The 20,717-nt window shown below is 41.1% G+C and overlaps 1 protein-coding gene across 1 annotated transcript; it reads left to right on the forward strand.

Moving 5' to 3' along the window:
• The first annotated feature begins 8,838 nt into the window (after positions 1–8,838).
• On the forward strand, positions 8,839–19,765 carry DAZAP2 (DAZ associated protein 2). The gene is made up of 4 exons (XM_053455802.1): positions 8,839–8,982; positions 16,540–16,661; positions 16,934–17,176; positions 17,767–19,765. The coding sequence occupies exons 1-4, from the start codon at positions 8,970–8,972 to the stop codon at positions 17,893–17,895; spliced, it is 507 nt and encodes a 168-aa protein (XP_053311777.1). The 5' UTR covers positions 8,839–8,969; the 3' UTR covers positions 17,896–19,765.
• Positions 19,766–20,717: the final 952 nt, after the last annotated feature.

Raw genomic sequence — 20,717 nt, forward strand, 5'->3', positions numbered from 1 at the left:
AGAGAGAGGGTAGAAAGTGATAAGGGAAGGAGAGGGGGTAGATAGTGAGAAAGGAGAAGAGGGGGTAGATATTGAGGAAGATGGTAGTAGGGAAAGGGGAGGCAGAGGGGTTAGAAAGTGACAAGGGAGGGAGAGGAGTTAGACCGTGATAAGGGAGGGAGAGGGAGTAGATAGGGAGAAAGGGGGAGAGAGGGTAGAAAGTGATAAGGGAAGGAGAGGGGGGAATTATTGGGGAAGATGGTAGTAGGGAAAGGGGAGGGAGAGGTGTTAGAAAGTGACAAGGGAGGGAGAGGGGTTAGAATGTGATAAGGGAGGGAGAGGGGGTAGAAAGTGATAAGGGAAGGAGAGGGGGTAGATAGTGAGAAAGGGGAGAGGGGGTAGATATTGAGGAAGATGGTAGTAGGGAAAGGGGAGGGAGAGGGGTTAGAAAGTGACAAGGGAGGGAGAGGGGTAGATAGTGAGGAAGAGGGTAGTAAGAATATTGAAATAAGTAAAGAGTGTGAATTAATGTGTGGATACATTGAGTGAATTAGGGAGAGCATGAGTTAATATGTGGATGTATTGTCTGAATGAGGGAGAGCATGAGTTAATATGTGGATGAGTTGTCTGAATGAGGGAGAGCATGAGTTGTCTGAGGGAGCGCATGAGTTAATATGTGGATGAGTTGTCTGAATGAGGGAGAGCATGAGTTAATATGTGGATTTATTGTCTGAATGAAGGAGAGGATGAATTGTCTGAATGAGGGAGAGCATGAGTTAATATGTGGATGTATTGTCTGAATGAAGGAGGGCATGAGTTGTCTGAATGAGGGAGAGCATGCGTTGTCTGAGGGAGAGCATGAGTTACTATGTGGATGTATTGTCTGAATGAGGGAGAGCATGGGTTGTCTGAATGAGGGAGAGCATGAGTTAATGTGTGGATGAATTGTCTGAATGAGGGAGAGTATGAGTTAATTTGTGGATGTATTGTCTGAATGAGGGAGAGCATGAGTTGGCTGAGGGAGAGCATGAGTTAATATGTGGATGAGTTGTCTGAATGAGGGAGAGCATGAGTTGTCTGAGGGAGAGCATGAGTTAATATGTGGATGAGTTGTCTGAATGAGGGAGAGCATGACTTAATATGTGGATGAATTGTCTGAATGAGGGAGAGCATGAGTTAATGTGTGGATGAATTGTCTGAATGAGGGAGAGCATGAGTTAATGTGTGGATGAATTGTCTGAATGAAAGTGTGAATTAGTGAGTGACTGTAAAAGTGTTTGTCTATCATAGATGTATTATTGTGGAAGGGCAAAGATGGCACTAGCAGGATGTTTGAGCCTTGGGGACCAAGATGGCACAGGCCGGACTGTTTGGGGACAAAGTTGACTTGTGCTGGGTTATTTGGGGACAAAGATGGCAAATCTTATGTGTGTAATCTGGGTGCTGGTCAGCTTCTATGTGGGCAGTGTGGACACCAGGGCTGGCTTTGGGGTGTGCAACCTGTGATCTATGCCTGTAATTTAGGGGGTTTTAAATATACCTTTAATGCCGTGTTTTTATGTGAATTCCAATTGATCTATACCTGCAAAGCTGGGTTTTTGTGTTATTCTGTAGATCCATATCTGCTATGCTATGTTTCCATGCATTATTTATGTATACCTGCAAATACAGGGTTTCGTATGTCATATTCAGTTGATTAATACCTGCAATGCTGTTTCCATGTATTTATTTGATCCATACCTGCAATGCTACGTTTCATATGCTATTTTTGTATACCTGCAAATACAGGATTTGTATGTCTGATTCTGTTTATTTGATATATACCTTCAGTGCTGAGATCACAAGTGAATTTCAAGTGATCTATACATGGAAAGCTGGGTTTGTGTGTTAATGTGTTGATCTTTACCTGCTATCGGCAGCAGGGTCTAATATATATACCGTATTTGCTCGATTATAAGACGACCCTGATCTGAATATTAATTGAGGAAAAAAAAGAAAAAGCCTGCATAAGACGACCCTATAGGAAAAAAGTTTTACCAGTAAATGTTAATTCATCTAAACTATTTTTTTTAATAAAAGCTATGATTGAGAAAAATATTTTGGTTTAATTTCCTTCTATTTTCCAACCTGCCCCCCAGTTATGCACATCTACCCCAGAAATGCCACTGTGCCCCATGATATGCCTTTTAACCCTCTAAATGCCACTGTGCCCCATGATATGCCTTTTAACCCTATATGCCACTGTGCCCCATGATATGCCTTTTGACCCCCTATGTGCCACTCTGCCTCCAGAAATGCCTTATACCCCTATATGCCACTCTGGTATTTAGAGGGTTAAAAGGCATATTATGGGGAAGAGTGGCATATAGGGAGGTTTAAGGCATTCAGGAGGCAGAGTGGCGTATAGAGGGTTAAAAAGGCATTTCACAGAACACTCTGCCTCCAGAAATGCCTTATGCCCCCCATTTAACCTTCAGACCTTCCCCGACTGTCAGAGATCAGAGTTCCCTGCAGCCGTGCCGTCTCAGACGCTATTTTCAGTAGATACGCCTCTGCATACATGTTCCTCATGGTCAAGGATGCCGTCTCAGTAGCAGATGGTAAACCTTTAGCAGGGCTGAAGTGTCACAATCTTTTATGATGGGTTTATGTTGTAGTTTTTTGGTAGTTTCACACATGGCACAGAAAGCAATGTAGGTCATAACATCCTTATATAAAGCAGGCCACCAGAAGAGCCTCCTTATTAGTTCTTTAGTTTTCTTGTACCCAGCAATGACCAGTCAGGGTGGTGTCATGATGTAGTCATATGACCTCAGGATACATCTGTGGAGGGAAGTAGACCATGGTGTGATGATACAGAAGGTCATTGCGTGTCATGAGTCATGGAACGTGGTGTGGTAAGTGTTGATCACTGCAAGCCAGTTTGTTCCAAAGCGTTTGACAGGTAGTCAAGAAACATCCATTATTTAAGACGTTCTTTTTCGTCTATGTTGCTGTCTGGTCTGGATCCAAGAGCGTGGAAGGGCATCAGCCTTAACTTTTTTGGAGCCAGGATGAGACGTGATGTGCATATCAAAGCGATATCACCGTGCATGATGGGGTTTTAGGCGTTTTGTGTTAAGGCGTTAAGTTAAGGTGGTCTGTGTATACCAAGAAGGTATGTTGTGCTACTTCAAGGAGGTGCCTTCACTCTTCCAAGGCCTGTTTTATGTTGAGGCGGTCCGGGTTACCAACATATGTTTGTCACCTTATTTTTGGGACAGTATGGCACCAAATGCAATTTCGGAGGCATCCACCTCCAGTAGTATGTTTTGGTTGGATCCGGGTACAACAATATATAAGCTGTGGTAAAGCGTAGTTTCAAGCCATTGAATGCCTTTAGTGCAAAAGTTGTCGAAGCCCAATGGTAAATGGCTTGTCGAAGCCCAAGAAGCACTGAACTTCTCTTCTTGCAGATGGGTGATCTTCTGGTTATCCATTTGTCCATAGATAGATGACCACAAAGACCTCATGGCAATCCCTGAAAACATCAATCAGTTAATGTTGCATAACAGTATATTTGAAATGCCCACACCAAGAGGGAAAATCCGTATCTCCACTCGCCCCTCTTTTTCTCCCTCACAAGATTGTAGGTGTAGGAGTTCAATCTTGAAGTATAGATATGCAGAACTGAGATGATCCAACATTTCAGATATCAGCAGTAAGGGGTATCTGTTCTTGATCATGATAATGTTCAGGGCCTGATAGTCCATGCACTGGCGCAATCTGTCTTTCTTCCTGACCCAAGAAAATTCCTGCTCCAGCAGGAGAGGTAGAGGGATGTATAAACGCTTTGTGCAGAGCGTCATTGATGTATTCTTTGAGTATATGTAATCTACTCCTGTGAACCTTTTTGGTAAAGTCATACGTGATTCAGTAGTAGGAGTTCCCCAGCAACAGACACAGCGTACATAAAATAAGGGGTTGGTTTGGACACTGCACATCCAGAGCGTAGATGCTGGATCCTGTGACGTAAATCAACCTGCCCAGCTTGTAAGTCCTGTAAAGTTTGTGTCAATGCAGCAAGTTGTTGCCGTCGCTGTCAGAGCCTCAGCTATACCTGCAGACTCCATGATATAGGCTCAGGTATAATATTAGGACCCAGCTGGCTAACTGGTATAGGAGTCCTCCAAAACCAGAATTAAGGTAATAAGGCAATCAAGGAACTCATCAAGGGGGAGCCAGAGCAGTAGGCCTGCAGTGAAGAGGTAGTCTGTACAGCAAACAAAGGCTTAAATAGACAGGCAGCGCTCAGTAAAAGAGAACAGGTACAATCCAAAGGTTAAATAGACAGGCAGCAGTCAGAAGAATAAGTCAAGTACAATCCAAAGGTCAAACAGACAGGCAGCTCTCAGTAGACTTATCAGGAGCACAATTCAGGGGTCAGATAGGTAATAAGCATACCTGGGAACTCTCCGGGTTTGACCCGGAGATTGCCGGGTGAAGCACCGCTTCTCCAGGCAAAGACCCGAATCCTCTGGGTCGCGGGAGCTTGACATGCTACACTCCCCGCCCAGAAGGAATGCCCCCGACGTCAGCGAGACCTCCCACTGACGTTAGTGGGCAGTCCTGGCCGCGTCCCGCAAGGGAAGGCTCCTGGTGGCCGGAGCCCAGAAGTTCCCAGGTATGGTAATAAGTGCAAACAGCACAGAGGTAGAAACACACTGACTTCAGAAATAAGCATCAGAATACCTGAACACCGGTAACAGGGAACTATGGGTTTTTATAGGACTGGGGGGCATAGCATCTTGCGTGATGCCACTGGCTTCGCCCTTCCAACACTCCTCCAACAGAGGGCATAAAGAAGGCAGCACATGAAGCACTATCCCTCCCCCCCTCGATGCCACCACTACCCTGTCACCATGCCTCCCTGCAAGGACAGAGGATCAAATGACAGATCTTTTGGGGCCAGGATTTACTGTTTTATTCAACAATTACAGGTATCTTGGTGCCTCTAGAAACATTTGGAGATCAGTGTGAGCGTGAGGGAGTGGGCAACCTGTATCTATATTGGCACATAGAAACATGGCAAGTTTTTCCTGATGTAAATACTCGGACCTTAATCAGTCCAGGGGTTAGGTATAGCTTTTTGCTCATCACATACATGTCAACATGTGTTAGCCCTACCACATCTGATGGGAGGCTCTTCCATTTATCTACCACCCTTTCAGTAAAGTAAAACTTCCTTACATTACATCTAAGCCTTTTGATGTTCTAGTTTTAGATATTGACCTCCTCTTGTTACATGTCTTCCCTCCAGTATTATGTTAAATCCCTTTAAGTATTTTTTTCAATAACATTTTTATTACTGTCATGACAATTACATGACACAAGTCAGAGACACTGCCAAACTGCATAACTGACATCAAAGCATTAATTGATGTAATGTTAACACATAGACGACAAAGGAAGGGATTCTTTACAGTGAGGACAATAAAGGTATGGAATTCACTGCCAAGGGAGGTGGTGTTATCAAATACACTAGATTGCCTCTTGGAGTCAAGAAGGATTTTTTCTCCCCTGATGGCATAATTCGAAGTAGCTTAATTAGGGTTTTTTTTTTCCTTCTTTTGGATCAAGAATAGGAAGGTTAGGTAGAAGGGTTGAACTTGATGGACTTAGGTCTTATTTCAACCTTATGAACTATGTAACTATATGTAACACTTCCCCATACAACTTACATCCAATCATTTGGGCCCGAGAGGGGACAACCCTGGGAATCCCCACAGCACTTTCTCCCCCTGCCACCTGAGTCATCATACCCAGGTGCGCCTACAGAAATCACTTAAAGCATGTGAATGTTTTTATCACACCCCTACTCAAAGCTATACATATTTGGATACCTTAGTTTTTCCTGATAATTTGTATCCTCCAAACCACTTTCCATTTTGGTCTCTAAACGCTCTCCAGTGTGTCAATATCCTTCAGGAGATGGGGTCTCCAGAACTGTAGACAATACTCTACAGGACATCTCATCAGAGATCTGTAAAGTAGCAGAGCCACTTCTCTCTTTCTGCTACTAATGGCTCTTGTTTGTGCTAGTATTAACGCACTCTGCTTGCTTTTTTCAACACTTTATTATATTGCCTCCTTACCTTTAAATCCTCCCAAGACAGAAAAGTGTCCCCAATGATATATTCTGCCTTGGGTTTTTTTCATCCCGAGTGCATTATTTTACACTTATCAACATTAAACAGCGGCTGCCACACTCTGGACCAGTATTAATTTTATTAACCCCTTCGCGACCTTTGCCGGTTCAGGACCGTCATGACAAGAAGGTCACTAAATGACCTTTGACGGTCCTGAACCGTCAAAAAGTTAAATAAGCTTAGAAAGTGATCAAGGATCACTTTCTTTGCTTAAACGGCCTTGCTGCAATGCCTCGATGTCGAGGCATTCAGCAAGGCCGAGATCGGCATCGGGGGCCATGTCTGGCCCCTCCCCGGGGCGTCAACAGCCGCCATACATTGTATGGCGGCGGACGCCCGTTTTAAAAGCGTTTAGGAGGCGATCAACGATCGCCTCCTAAACTTAAATGGTGTCGCTGGAATGCCTCGATCAGGAGGCATCCAGCGACACCAAACACTTACCTTTAGGTGGGCTGTGACCGCTCCGGAGAGCGGTCACAGCCGCAGCTGCCGGTGATCTTCGCCATCAAGTAAGATGGCGGCGGCCCGGGAAATAAAACAAGAGAGACGAAAAAGGTCGCTAGAGGGTCTCCAGACCCTCTAGAGAACTGGCTCCACTTGCTGGTTGAATACAGGTACTGCATTCAACCATGCAAGTCAATGAAGCCCAGCTTTCTAATCACTATGTGATTAGTAAAATATTAAAAAAAAATGGAAAAAAAAAAAATGGAAAAAAAAAAAAAAATGTGCTAACATTTAAAAATAATTATGCAGTGATGTCACTAGATGAACCATCCAGTACCAGCAAAATGTGTAAAAAAAATATAAAAAAAGTATTAAAAAAATAAAAAAAAATAAAAAAATAAAGTTTATTATTTTGAGCAAGTGCTAAAATTTCTCAAAAATAAAATAAAAACACTTCAAATACCCAAGGGGTGTCTAATATATAAAAAAAAATGGCTGATGGGGTAAATTGGAGTGGCCTAGCTCACAGATAGGGCATAGGTACAGACTGACCAAAATGGAGAAAAAAAGCTCACTTCCCAAATGTGGCATTTTAAATCTGAAACAACCAGACAAACCCATGCATGTCGGGTATCACTGCACTCAGGAGATGTTCCTGAACGCATATTGGGGGGTTGTTTGACAGTGACATATACCAGAACCTGTATATCTATAACTAAAGTACAATTTGTGTGAAAAAAATTACTATTACAAAGTTTGACAAAGTGTAGTTCTATAATTGGTGCATGGAAAGGGTTAAAATAACAGCATTCGGAATACCCTGGGGTGTCTAGTTTTCCAAAATATATGGTTTGAATGGGTTAAATTTAGTTAACCGGCTTCAAAGATATTCCAAAGAGGAGATGGAGGCAGAATGATCAAATGACCACCTGAATTACACATGCCCCAAAAGTAGCCTTTTACCAGCCAAACAATCTGACAAACCCATGCATGCGGGGTATCGCTGTACTCAGGAGATGTTCCTGAACACACATTGGGGTGTTGTTTGACAGTGACATATACCAGAACCTGTATATCTATAACTAAATTACAATTTGTGTGGAAAAAAAAATAAAAAAAATTACTATTACAAAGTTTGACAAAGTGTAGTTGTATAATTGGTGCATGGAAAGGGTTAAAATTACAGCATTTGGAATACCCTGGGGTGTCTAGTTTTCAAAAATATATGGTTTGAATGGGTTAAATTGAGTTAACCAGCTTCAAAGATGTTCCAAAGAGGAGATGGAGGCAGACTGACCAGATTTGTTAAAAAAGATTTGGATATCATAAAACGCTGCTTGTACTTATTGCCCTATAACGTACAAAAAACAGCAAAAAAACATAAAAACATTGGGTATCTCTAAACTCAGGACAAGTAGTAGAATCTATTTAGCTAGTTTTTTTACTTGCTTTTTTAGGTGAGTAAAATATTTTTCAAATAAAAGTCATAAAATGTATTTTTTTTCAATTTTTCACCATGTTTTTTTTATTTTTTTTATAGTAAATAAGATGATACGATCAAAATAATGGTATCTGAAGAAAGCCCATCTTGTCCTGAAAAAAACAATATATAACTTATGTGGGTACACTAAATGGGTGAGGAGAAAATTACACCTGAACACAAGCACCACAAAAGTGTCAAAACAGCCTCGGTCCCACAGGGTAGAAAACGAAAAATGAGCCCGGTCCTTAAGGGGTTAAACCACTTCACCTTTGACTTGTTCCACCAGGAAACTCTACCCTGTTGCTGACCTCTGTATCTTCTTCAAAAGCTAAACCTTACGATTAAGATCTTTTGTAGGAATGCCAATAAAAACAATGTTTATGTAACTGAGAAAGGCACACAGGTGTATTTTATATATAGCTAAACATATAAACGTGTCATCTTCTGTTTACATACACATAATTGTTTCTTTCAGGGCTGTAGACGGCTCCATATGGAACAAGCAATCTGAGTTTATACAATGGAAGGACATCAAGAAAAAAAAGAGAGACTTTAACTCCCAACTGGAAACTTAGCAGGTATGGTTAAAAACAAGATGCATGGTTACACGTTCTATGGATGGTGCTCTGGGAGTGGGAGTGAAACCGTGAGGCAGGTTGGAGGAGGATTTAGGCGGTAAAGACTGGATATCTATAAATGGAAACTGAAAGTACAGGCAGAGGGCGCTCCCTATCTGGATCACTCACTGCCATATACGTGTAAAGACACACAAAAAAAATACACAATAAGGAAGTGGTGAGAAGCGGAAGTGCAGTCATCACCCACAACAACACGGACAAAATACAGACACGGCAACATCAGCGGATCCTGCTGCCATGAATAATAAAGGCAAGTCCGGGGTCTCTGTTACAATGTCAGGGGTCAGCCTTACGTGTAGCTGGGAGTTGAGGGGTGTCTGGGGCATAAGTAAGCGTCCGTGTCGCCGGACTATGTTAGGGTCGGACAGAATTTAGGGATAAGTGCCCCCTGCAGCACCGAGCCTAAAGCGAGCGCCATTCAGTGACTGTCCGCTTGCCACCAACAGCGATCAGGCCAGGATTCCTAGGGAAACAGTGGCCGCCTGCGGTGCTGGGGGGAGGGGGGTGTTGGGGTTCGCGTTAGGGCTGTCAGGTGTTTATTAGAGGCCCAGGCTAGCACCTGACCCGCTGACTACTACGTGCAGGAATTTGGCATGTTGACTGCGAGAAGCCCGGCCCAGCACCAGGTACCGTGATGCTTTGCTTGTAACCCTTTGGCTGCCATAGTACTGCACACCGTAAGGGTTGTGTATCGGTGTGTGTGTGGAGGTTCTGCAGTCATGTATTTATCTAGTAGAAACTGGCGCGTTTTTGCCTGTGGAACTATAACGCGTTTGTGTTCACAGTTTAATCACCCTCCCCCAACAGCTTCCCTATCAGACACCCAGTGTGTATATTTACACAGGGCCTTATCACCATTAAGAACCCGGAAATGGTAACAGACTTATTATTACACAGTAAAGCTTTATTACAACAGCTTGTGAGAGGGCATCACTAGACCAGCTTGTTTAGTTAGGACTCTTCACGTAAAATGTCTGCCATTGTTTTTTTTAAAAAAAAAATGTTATTATTTGAGGTTGTTTTTGAACTCAGTAAAACTTTTTGTTTCCAAGGTTAAACACATCAGATATGCTTATGTAAGTGAAATTCCTGTAACCTGATATGCCAGTGTAATAATAGGCCTGACATGGAAGGGAAGATTACTACTCAGTCTAAATATATATATATATATATATATATATATATATACATACACCGTCCTCTTCCATACTAACATCCACCTGGCCTGGTAGCCAGAGGCGGCCCTTACATGGGTCTTGGTGGGTCCATTGGAGCCAGATGGCAACTTGCCAGCCCAAGGTAAATTCTTTCAGGGTAGATTTGTTGAGAAAGAAGCGGCTCTGTTCCTCTCTTTCTCAGTAGATCTACCTGGATTATTTTGGCCTCTCTGTGAACTTCTGCGAAGAGGTGGAGCAGCAAGGACAGTCTATCCCCTGTTTCTCCAATCAGGGGAGAGGGTGTGCCTGGAAGCTCCACCCTTTTGCAGAAGTGCACCGGGAAGCGAGGTTCACTGAGAAGTGGACGAAGAAATAAGACACGGGGAAAAGCGAACGAAAACAGAAGAACGAGAAGAGGCAAAAGAAGAAGTGGTGCTGCAGGAGACAGGGATACAGAAGCAGTCGGTGGAGAGCATGAATTTATTAATCATGATATCATGGATGCTGCCGTGGCTTTGATGGGTGTGGGTGGCAGCGCATTGGGCAAGCCCTGCTGGCAGCTGATGTTTGTGTCTAATATATTTAGTTAATATGTCATTATCTTCTATCCAGTTAATGGTAACACATAGATCTGTAATGTACTTGATTATAGTTCTTATCAGGTCCTCACTTTTAAAAACTTTATCCCTGTATTAAAAGAATGGCCCACTCCCCAAAATTATATTTTTATTTCTTAATCCATGTTGGCGTCGATTTTGCACGGACTCCGATGCATTTTATTGCATGCATTCTTAAGTTATTGGTTACTCCTGAACGAGTGACTTTCCTGAAGCCTGGAAGCATTAATAATTACATTTCTTGCACGTGCCAGTCAAAGTCCGTAGCATTCGGTCACATATATGCTGGCCAAACACTGGTGCTCAGAACATATATGTGATTGCTGCCACTCCCATTTATTTGGATGGGACCTCAGTTTCCATTAATCAGAATGGGCATTGTACAGGGGAATATTCCCTGCTTCTGGTAAATGCAGGAATACTCCAGCCATCCAATGCACATCACATGGTAGCTGAGTGTTGGCTATAACATATATAGAGGGATTAATCAGAATCCCCCATGTGGATTTGTCCCCCCCCCTCAGCTATTTGCATTGCAGGAACGTGCATGATTACAGCTAGCCAGTTTAAGTGGTTCACGCTCGTTCCAGGGGGTTTAACAAGAAAAGCATATGAATTGCAGCATTTCACAATGTAAATTTTGTTTTCTTTTGTTATATACATCACACCTAAAGAATGCACATTAAAATACTTTATTATGCATTCTTTGTTGGTACCAGGGCTGCATTGGGATTTAGAGCATCTCTTTAAATCAGACTTGCACAGATATGGATACAGTGAAATACAATACCAATTTAATGTGAAAAAGGGACTGGAGTGCTATTTGAGGAAATAAATAAAGAATACGTGGACTTTGTAGTTTTACGACATTCATAAATACATAAGTATTATGGTGTATAATGTACACTTAGGAGTTCTGTCAATTATAGGAATGCTTGCGCAACATTTTGAGAACCGCTCAAGCACGGTAAACATTAAATATTTAAGATGTATTGTGACCCATATAATTCTGTGTATCTGTAAGGCATGGTGACAATGAAGCTAGAATAACTAGTTTGAGCAGGGCCTGTGTCACTTTCTTCTGTAAATCAGAATTATGTAATGCACAAGTTATTTCATCAGTGTGCAAATGCTGTTGCATAAATCAGTGAATAATTTATAATAATAATAATAAGCAGCTGCTGGTGAATGTACTACAGTCCGTTAGACTTTTGTGGCTTGCATGGAGTAGGGTATTTTGTGTCGGAAATCTACCTGCAGATCGCTGACTGTAGTTTCTGACCTGCCATTTATCGAGTTTGCCCAGCCGTGTATGATGTTCTCGGCCTATACGGCATGTTACTGACAGGGCCAAATCCAGCTCATGGGAATGATGCCTTCCTGCTCGGGAAATACTGCTGTATGGTTAATATTCTGGAAGATGTACAGCAGACTCTTTATTTTCTAAACACCAATTGGACGCTGATGGCCCGGGGACTGAATGGGACCCTCTGTTGTTCTCATATTGCTGACTGCTGTACTTCATTCTGTGATATGCGACCATTCATTTAACAAATGGTCCTCAGGGAGAACCAACAGGTAACTGCGTTGGCCGCTGAACTACAAGTCTCAGGGATGCGCATGGCTGAGCTTTAAACCAAAAGGCACTCTGTCCCTGCTGTAACCATTGCACCAAGTTAGTGTGCTAGCTTAGGCCTTTGTCGCTGAAGCATGATGTTGGTACAGCTCGTGCTCTGGACCCAGCTGTGACTGTAAGAAGTATGACACAAAGTATCCAGCTCTGTCCAGACTGTTAAATAACCTAGATGGCAGCTTCAGATTTCTGAAAGGTTTCCTCGCAGTGACTCTTGGAAGGGTATATGCATGCTAGCTCCTGTCTAAAGCCATTCTTTAGCCTGCGCCTCCAATAACTCCAGGGATCAGAATGTAGGATTATCTGCAAATCATTTCCAGGCCGCGTTGTGTTAAGACTGCAGATTCTATACCATTATGTTATCAAAGCGCACACGCGGTTGTCTTACGGGGTGTAGCTTTGTTGAGTCTCAGCCCTCTGCAATATGCTTGTCCTCAGTTAACACAGAACAAAGTGGGCTCGGTGCCAGTCCACCATATGCCACATTCTGCTTCTTCCTGCTCCCCAAGCTTTTTACACATCCTACATTCACACACGGAGCTGGAAAGCTCTCAGCACTGCTGATTTAGCAGAAGATTGCTGCAGTATATTGTTAGTGTTGCAAAAGGGAGGAGAGGGGTATGTTTGCAGTTTTTTACATTTCAATGAGCAAACATACTATGCTGTTTGTTTTCTTATTTGGCTTTTGACTAAATACATATCTTTTCTGTTTCCCAGCAATTATTTCCTCCCTTTTTATGTTGCCATCAAGACAGCCTGTGCCCAAGCAGCACAAGTCCCCAAAGGCTCATCCAGGAGGAGAAGCCCCTTAGGGAACTGTATTTATAGTGTATATGTTTGGTACCTGACAACCATCTGGCATTAACGTTTTTTTTGTTTTTGCTTTTTTTTTGTGCCAGAAATTATTCGATGACAAAAGTATAGTAAGGATAAAATACTTTTATTGTCTCTTTTGACATTTTTCTAAATGTACACTATCCGTTAAAGCTATTAACAATCATGTCTATACATTTCATGCTAGATGACCCATTGCTGCCCTACAGTACTATGATCATTAGATGAAAGTCTAACCTTTCCCAGGGTATTACGGCACATCCAAGGCAAAATTTTGCTCAATGGTTTGATAAGCTAAGCCATGGAAAAGTCAACCGATAAAAGCAGTTGACCTGTCCGTTTCTATACCTGCTGTAATTGACGGGGCAAATCTGACCCAGGGCAGCACCCTAGCTGCCCCTTACCCCATATACTGGCCACTATACCTCAGAAGGACACATGGCATCACCTAAGGATTCCTCCGTTTGTTGTTCTCTCCCTGTTTATTTAGTTGTGGAATATCCAATATTTAGAGAGGATATCTACAAATGGGTACAGATATCTTATTTGGGGACTAATGAAAGTTAAATGGGTTTGTAAAATAACTACAAAAGTTGGAGATTTTGGATAAACCATCTCATCTAAAAAGCAGCCTTTGGGTGTATTATCATTTGTAGTTAAAGGATTACTGCAGTGCAATTCTGCATGGACTTTTACATTTTACTGCATGCAAATTGGTGCAGGCATTCTTTAATCTTAGAAGGTGAGACTCTTGCTGCCTCCAGAAACATACATCAATATACTTCCCTCCTACTGTAGTCAACTGGAGCAGCAACAGCCAATCAGGTATATGGTATCAGGACGCTGATGTTTTGCCAGGACACGTGATTGGCTGCTGCTTCAGTGACTTCAATGGGAAGCTGATAAGCATGTGCAAGCAATGCCTCCTGATTTTAGTATTGGAAGATGTAAAAGAGACTGAAGCCTCATATTCTAATTCCATTGATGCTAGTTTGAGTAGGTGAAGCCGCATTGGGGGGTGAGACGTGTGAGAATGTTCTATCGCTGTAGACAATGCAAATATGACCATATGATTGTACTCTTTAGTTTATGTAAATAAAACCTTTGTCTCTATCGTCTGTGCTTTGGAGCAGAACTGCAGGCATTTGGCTAAACAAAGGTAATTTTTACTGCTCTGTTTTCAGAACTTTAGTTGAGTTGCTAGTCACAAGTTCTTTATGATTATACACTTTAACCCCTTCGCGACCTTTGCCGGTTCAGGACCGTCATGACAAGAAGGTCACTAAATGACCTTTGACGGTCCTGAACCGTCAAAAAGTTAAATAAGCTTAGAAAGTGATCAAGGATCACTTTCTTCGCTTAAACGGCCTTGCTGCAATGCCTCGATGTCGAGGCATCCAGCAAGGCCGAGATCGGCATCGGGGGCCATGTCTGGCCCCTCCCCGGGGCGTCAACAGCCGCCATACATTGTATGGCGGCGGACGCCCGTTTTAAAAGCGTTTAGGAGGCGATCAACGATCGCCTCCTAAACTTAAATGGTGTCGCTGGAATGCCTCGATCAGGAGGCATCCAGCGACACCAAACACTTACCTTTAGGTGGGCTGTGACCGCTCCGGAGAGCGGTCACAGCCGCAGCTGCCGGTGATCTTCGCCATCAAGTAAGATGGCGGCGGCCCGGGAACTACAACAATAAAGACGAAAAAGTTCGCTAGAGGGTCTCCAGACCCTCTAGAGAACTGGCTCCACTTGCTGGTTGAATACAGGTACTGCATTCAACCATGCAAGTCAATGGAGCCCAGCTTTCTAATCACTATGTGATTAGTAAAATATTCAAATAAAAAATAAAAAAATGGAAAAAAAAAATGTGCTAACATTTAAAAATAATTATGCAGTGATGTCACTAGATGAACCATCCAGTACCAGCACAATGTGTAAAAAAAAATATAAAAAAAGTATTAAAAAATATAAAAAAATAAAAAAATAAAGTTTATTATTTTGAGCAAGTGCTAAAATTTCTCAAAAATCTCAGAGTTAAAATAAAAGCACTTCAAATACCCAAGGGGTGTCTAATATATATAAAAAAATGGCTGATGGGGTAAATTGGAGTGGCCTAGCTCACAGATAGGGCATAGGTACAGACTGACCAAAATGGAGAAAAAAAGCGCACTTCCCAAATGTGGCATTTTAAATCTGAAACAACCCGACAAACCCATGCATGTCGGGTATCACTGCACTCAGGAGATGTTCCTGAACACATATTGGGGGGTTGTTTGACAGTGACATATACCAGAACCTGTATATCTATAACTAAAGTACAATTTGTGTGAAAAAAAATTACTATTACAAAGTTTGACAAAGTGTAGTTCTATAATTGGTGCATGGAAAGGGTTAAAATAACAGCATTCGGAATACCCTGGGGTGTCTAGTTTTCCAAAATATATGGTTTGAATGGGTTAAATTGAGTTAACCGGCTTCAAAGATATTCCAAAGAGGAGATGGAGGCAGAATGACCAAATGACCACCTGGATTACGCATGCCCCAAAAGTAGCCTTTTACCAGCCAAACAATCTGACAAACCCATGCATGTGGGGTATCGCTGTACTCAGGAGATGTTGCTGAACACACATTGGGGTGTTGTTTGATAGTGACATATACCAGAACCTGTATATCTATAACTAAAGTACAATTTGTGTGGAAAAAAAAATAAAAAAAATTACTATTACAAAGTTTGACAAAGTGTAGTTGTATAATTGGTGCATGGAAAGGGTTAAAATAACAGCATTTGGAATACCCTGGGGTGTCTAGTTTTCAAAAATATATGGTTTGAGGGGGTTAAATTGAGTTAACCGGCTTCAAAGATGTTCCAAAGAGGAGATGTAGGCAGACTGACCAGATTTGTTAAAAAAGATTTGGAAATCATAAAACGCTGCTTGTACTTATTGCCCTGTAACGTACAAAAAACAGCAAAAAAACATAAAAACATTGGGTATCTCTAAACTCAGGACAAGTAGTAGAATCTATTTAGCTAGTTTTTTTACTTGCTTTTTTAGGTGAGTAAAATATTTTTCAAATAAAAGTCATAAAATGTCTTTTTTTTCAATTTTTCACCATGTTTTTTTTATTTTTTTTATAGTAAATAAGATGATACGATCAAAATAATGGTATCTGAAGAAAGCCCATCTTGTCCTGAAAAAAACAATATATAACTTATGTGGGTACACTAAATGGGTGAGGAGAAAATTACACCTGAACACAAGCACCACAAAAGTGTCAAAACAGCCTCGGTCCCACAGGGTAGAAAACGAAAAATGAGCCCGGTCCTTAAGGGGTTAAGAGAGAGATTTGTTCTGCGTTTATATACAGTACTGAACTTCTGAATTATTGGAATTGGCGAATGTAAAAGTAGGTTTTTTTTGTGGGATTTTTTTTTGTTTGTTTTTCCCTTTTCAAGGGGTCTCGATCTGACCTATTGAAGAATGGAAATGCATCCACCTCATTATCAACATTCAGATGATTTACTTCTTGCACTGAATATTGACATTGTCTGTGTCACCCCTTTTCTACAGGCCAATACCCAACTCCCCCAGCCTATCCAACCCAGCCACCCAATCCTCAGTCTGTGTACCCACCAAACATGCATCTTCCTCAAGCTCCTCCTTATACAGACGCTCCTCCAGCTTATTCCGAGGTAACGTATATAAACATTTATAAAGCAAAGTGCCATAATTACACATAAGTTTTAGTTTTTATTGTATAACCAGTGTTGATCTAGTGAAATTTAGCAAAACGTTCAAAAAAATTTCGAGCAAAACTGAAATACACACCGGCACTGTAAGGAATCAGAATAAATTACATGCGATGAGTGGCCTGTTTGCTAAGATATGTGTAATTGCAATTTAAATAATTGAAGCCTTTTTTTTTTTTTTATTTTTTTTTTTTTTCCCCTTGCTCTTTTTCTAGCTTTACCGTCCAGGGTATGTTCACCCCCCTGGTGCCAACATGGCTCCTCTCTCTGCGCCCTACCCAGGCACCTCTATGTACCTGCCCATGGCTCAGCCAATGCAAGTTGCCCCCATGACTTCCTCAGTTCCTATGGCGTATTATCCAGTTGGACCTGTGTATCCGCCTAACTCCACAGTCATCGTTGAAGGAGGTTTTGATCCCGGCGCTAGATTTGGACATGGCAGCAATCCAAATGTGCCAGTAAGTCGTCTTAACATGGGCTGACTTTTCTTTTTGTTATTTTTAAAGTGCTAAAATAATGAATAATTAATAAATATAAGAAAGACACAGAAAGATCTAAGCTTCTGTTTGAAGTACTGCCCATTCATTCGGGCCTCAATTATCCCTTTGTCTTGTCTTAGATTCAGGGTAGCTTTACGCCTATCCTATGTATGTTTAAACTTCCTATCTGTATTAGCTTCTACCATTTCTGCTGGGAGGCTGTTCTATTTATATACCACCCTCTCACTTTGGATGAGAGCTCTCAAGCAGGTATTTTATTACAGATGATACTGATGATAGATTGCATTAGCATGACTTTAATGTTGACTGTCTGGTGTTGAATATTTTGTAGGGCTGAGGTACAGGGCCTACTGTACTAAGAACAAATTGTAGTGTATACAAACAATTTCTGTGGTTCTTTTTGATATTTTATTTAATTGTACTTTTTTTTGTGATGTTTAACAATATTTGTAAATGTGTGAGATAAATATGATCCAATATGAAGATATGCTGCGTCACTAAATTGTTTCTCATACAGTTTTTTTGTTATGTTTTTTTTTTCCCCCCAGCCACCTCCTCCTGGGTGCCCACCTAACGCAGCTCAGTTGGCCGCTATGCAAGGTGCTAATCTTGTGGTCACACAGAGAAAAGGAAATTTCTTTATGGGCGGCTCTGATGGAGGCTACAGTATGTGGTGAAGTTGAATGAAGAGGCACAGAATGGGTTGCATAAAGGAAAAAAAAATAAAAAATGGGCTAACTCCTTCTGTATGCGGAATGGTATCTGACAGCGTGAGCACTTCCCACAAACTTCTGCTATATTATATTAACCCAGAATCGCTGTTAGGCACATTAGTGGGACGTCTTCCCGATGCTCAATCTTTAAATACTCCTAATATGGAAAAAGAGAGGTCATTTAAAAAAGTAAAAAAAATTTAAAAAACTTACAAAAAAACAGGTTTGCAACCCCCATATCACCCCTTACCTACTCCCTGCACATCTTCACACTTAATTATGCATAAACATTACAGGCTTATTTCAGGATACCTTGATGTCTTTCGAGGGGGATAATGGAATTACATCTCGAGGGCCCTTTTTGAGGTATAAGAAGGATTGGTTTTTCATGCTTTAAAATCTGTCTTGGGACAGTTTTGGGTAATGGTAAACTTTAATTCTAAAGATAAAAGTTAATTGGACATATATCAAATGAGCATATACTGCTGGCATTTCTTTCCTATGTGAATCGCAGTTATCTATTTTGTCCCCCCTCCCCCGATTACCAGATTTCAAGTAGATTGTATCTGTTTTAAGGGTGCTTAAACAAAAGCAATCCACCACGTTATGCAAATATATGAAGGGTCATTTTGGTTATTAGAATGATATCAGCAAAAAGTTGTACCTGCTGAAGAAACTCTATGACATCACTACGCGACAGAGATGTAGAGAAAGCACTTGTGCGCACACAGCAGGAAGGGTGTTTTTTGTTTTTGTTTTTTTTTAGCACATTTACACAAATTATATATATTTTTTTGATGTTGCATACACCTATAACCAATACATGCACATAACTAAATATTGTAAAAGTTTCGGATAACAGTGACAATGTTTTAAAAAATAAAATAAAAACTTGGAAGCAATATTTCTTAGCTGTAGGGAGAAAAGTACAAATGATGTGTATCTGTCATGGATATGTTGCCAGATTTTGTTCATAGGTATGAGTGTGCAAATCATCACACGTTCTGCAAATTCTACCTGTCTCTCCTGACATCTCTGTTTGGCCAGTCTGTTTCGATGCTTTTAACGCTCTCAGGAAAAGAAAACGCCAGGTTCTTAGCTTGATTTTATATTGTGCTTAATTGGGTCTTTCAGGGGGCCGATAAGAACACGTACATTATAATTTAAAGACCAAAATAAATAGACCTCCATTTTTTTTTTATTATTCATACATGTTGTTGAATGCCTTGGCAGCCCCGTTGGCATTGGCTGCTGCAAGCTGCATTTTCTGCCTGTAACTAAGTAGTGAGCACCTCGCTTTTTGGCCGTGGGACTACTGAGCATTGTAGTCTATTGGTAATCAGTTCTCGAGGAATATTAAAGGATGAGAAGTATTTAATGCTCGCGTTTCTCGGAGGAATCTCAAGCATGCTAGCTGAATGAACATCTAATTGATGTCTGGCACCAAGTCATTTGTAGGCAGAGTTAGTTTCTAAATTCTTACTTTTTGAGAAAAATTGAAGGCTTGTTTCATTTTTTGCTTAATATGAAAAATAAAATTGATATATTACATTAACGCTTTCCTCTTTCACTGTCTGTCCACTGTGGAAGTTACCAGATCAGTAGGACACGCTACAGATTCTCGTAGACGCAGGAGAATAAAAAAAAACATGGGGAAGCTGTATATGTCATCAATATATTTGACCTAGTTGTATTGAGAGATTTATTCTTATCAGTAAGTAGCACACTGTAAGATTCTGGTTTTCGAATTGTTTTTACAACAAAAACCTGTTCTAAGATTATGTCTAACAGGAGAAAACATTCTGTATTTGTTTGCATTAAAAGTCCTAAAATTTATATGGGTCCCGTGTCCGTTTTTTTTTTTGTACAAATGGAATGACGTGAGCCTCAAAACAGACGTGCCGTTATATATGTTTTGTAAGCAAATGGTGTCCAACTCAGGGAAGTATTGATATTACCCTAAACATATTATACTTGCAAGATGGGAAAGAGAACTTTGGTCACTGAACCCCCAATATCTGCATTTGGGTAAGCAGATGTGGCAGCATTCGTTGAGTAGCTAGTCCTGTCCAGGTCCCTTAAGGACTGCGAAGACAGAAGGCTTGCACTTGGACCATATATACGTGATGGAAAATGTCAATTGTACAGATACCCTAAAATCGTGGGTAGAAGAAAGGCTAAAGTTAGCGCTAGAGTTGCTGGAAATCTTTACATACAGGTCACTTAATTGTGTTCCTGTGTATAACATGCACCGACCCTTAGGTGTGCTAAAATAATGACGTATTAGATGTGAGATATTACGGTACACGTCAACTAGAATACACAGCTTTGCACCATTTAGAGGAAAAGATATAAACAACAGTAAAAAAAACAAGGATCCGGTTTAGCTAAGATATTTATGTCAATAAGTTTGCCGCTTGAAGAAGGCGCAGTGAAACGTTCTGCAAGGATAGCTTTATTTAAAGACACCAGGTTCGGTTTCTCCGGTGAACTATGGAGTGAGCTGCCTTAGTTCTGGAGTAAATTGTATCTCCGATTCATTGATCTGAACCACGGATATTATCTTCCATGGCAATGAGACTTTATTGAATAAACCTCCAGCACTCCATCATGTGTTTAAAGGTTGTAATGACTGATTGGCTACATTTAGTTTTCAATGTATTTATTACACTGTGGTGCACTTGTGGATTTTTTTTTTATTCTAAAAAGATTTTTTTGTTTTTTTTTAAATTGAGTAAATGGATGACGTGGAAATAAACCTCGTAAATGATTTTCAATTTCACCTA

Source organism: Spea bombifrons, chromosome 2 (genome assembly GCF_027358695.1).
Source record: "Spea bombifrons isolate aSpeBom1 chromosome 2, aSpeBom1.2.pri, whole genome shotgun sequence".
NCBI lineage: Eukaryota > Metazoa > Chordata > Amphibia > Anura > Pelobatidae > Spea > Spea bombifrons.

Excerpts from the sequence above, each read along its gene's own strand:
- DAZAP2 (XM_053455802.1), top strand. Across the intron at positions 16,662-16,933 it reads CTCCTCCAGCTTATTCCGAG|CTTTACCGTCCAGGGTATGT; the intron begins GTAACGTATATA and ends CTCTTTTTCTAG. Across the intron at positions 17,177-17,766 it reads GCAGCAATCCAAATGTGCCA|CCACCTCCTCCTGGGTGCCC; the intron begins GTAAGTCGTCTT and ends TTTTCCCCCCAG.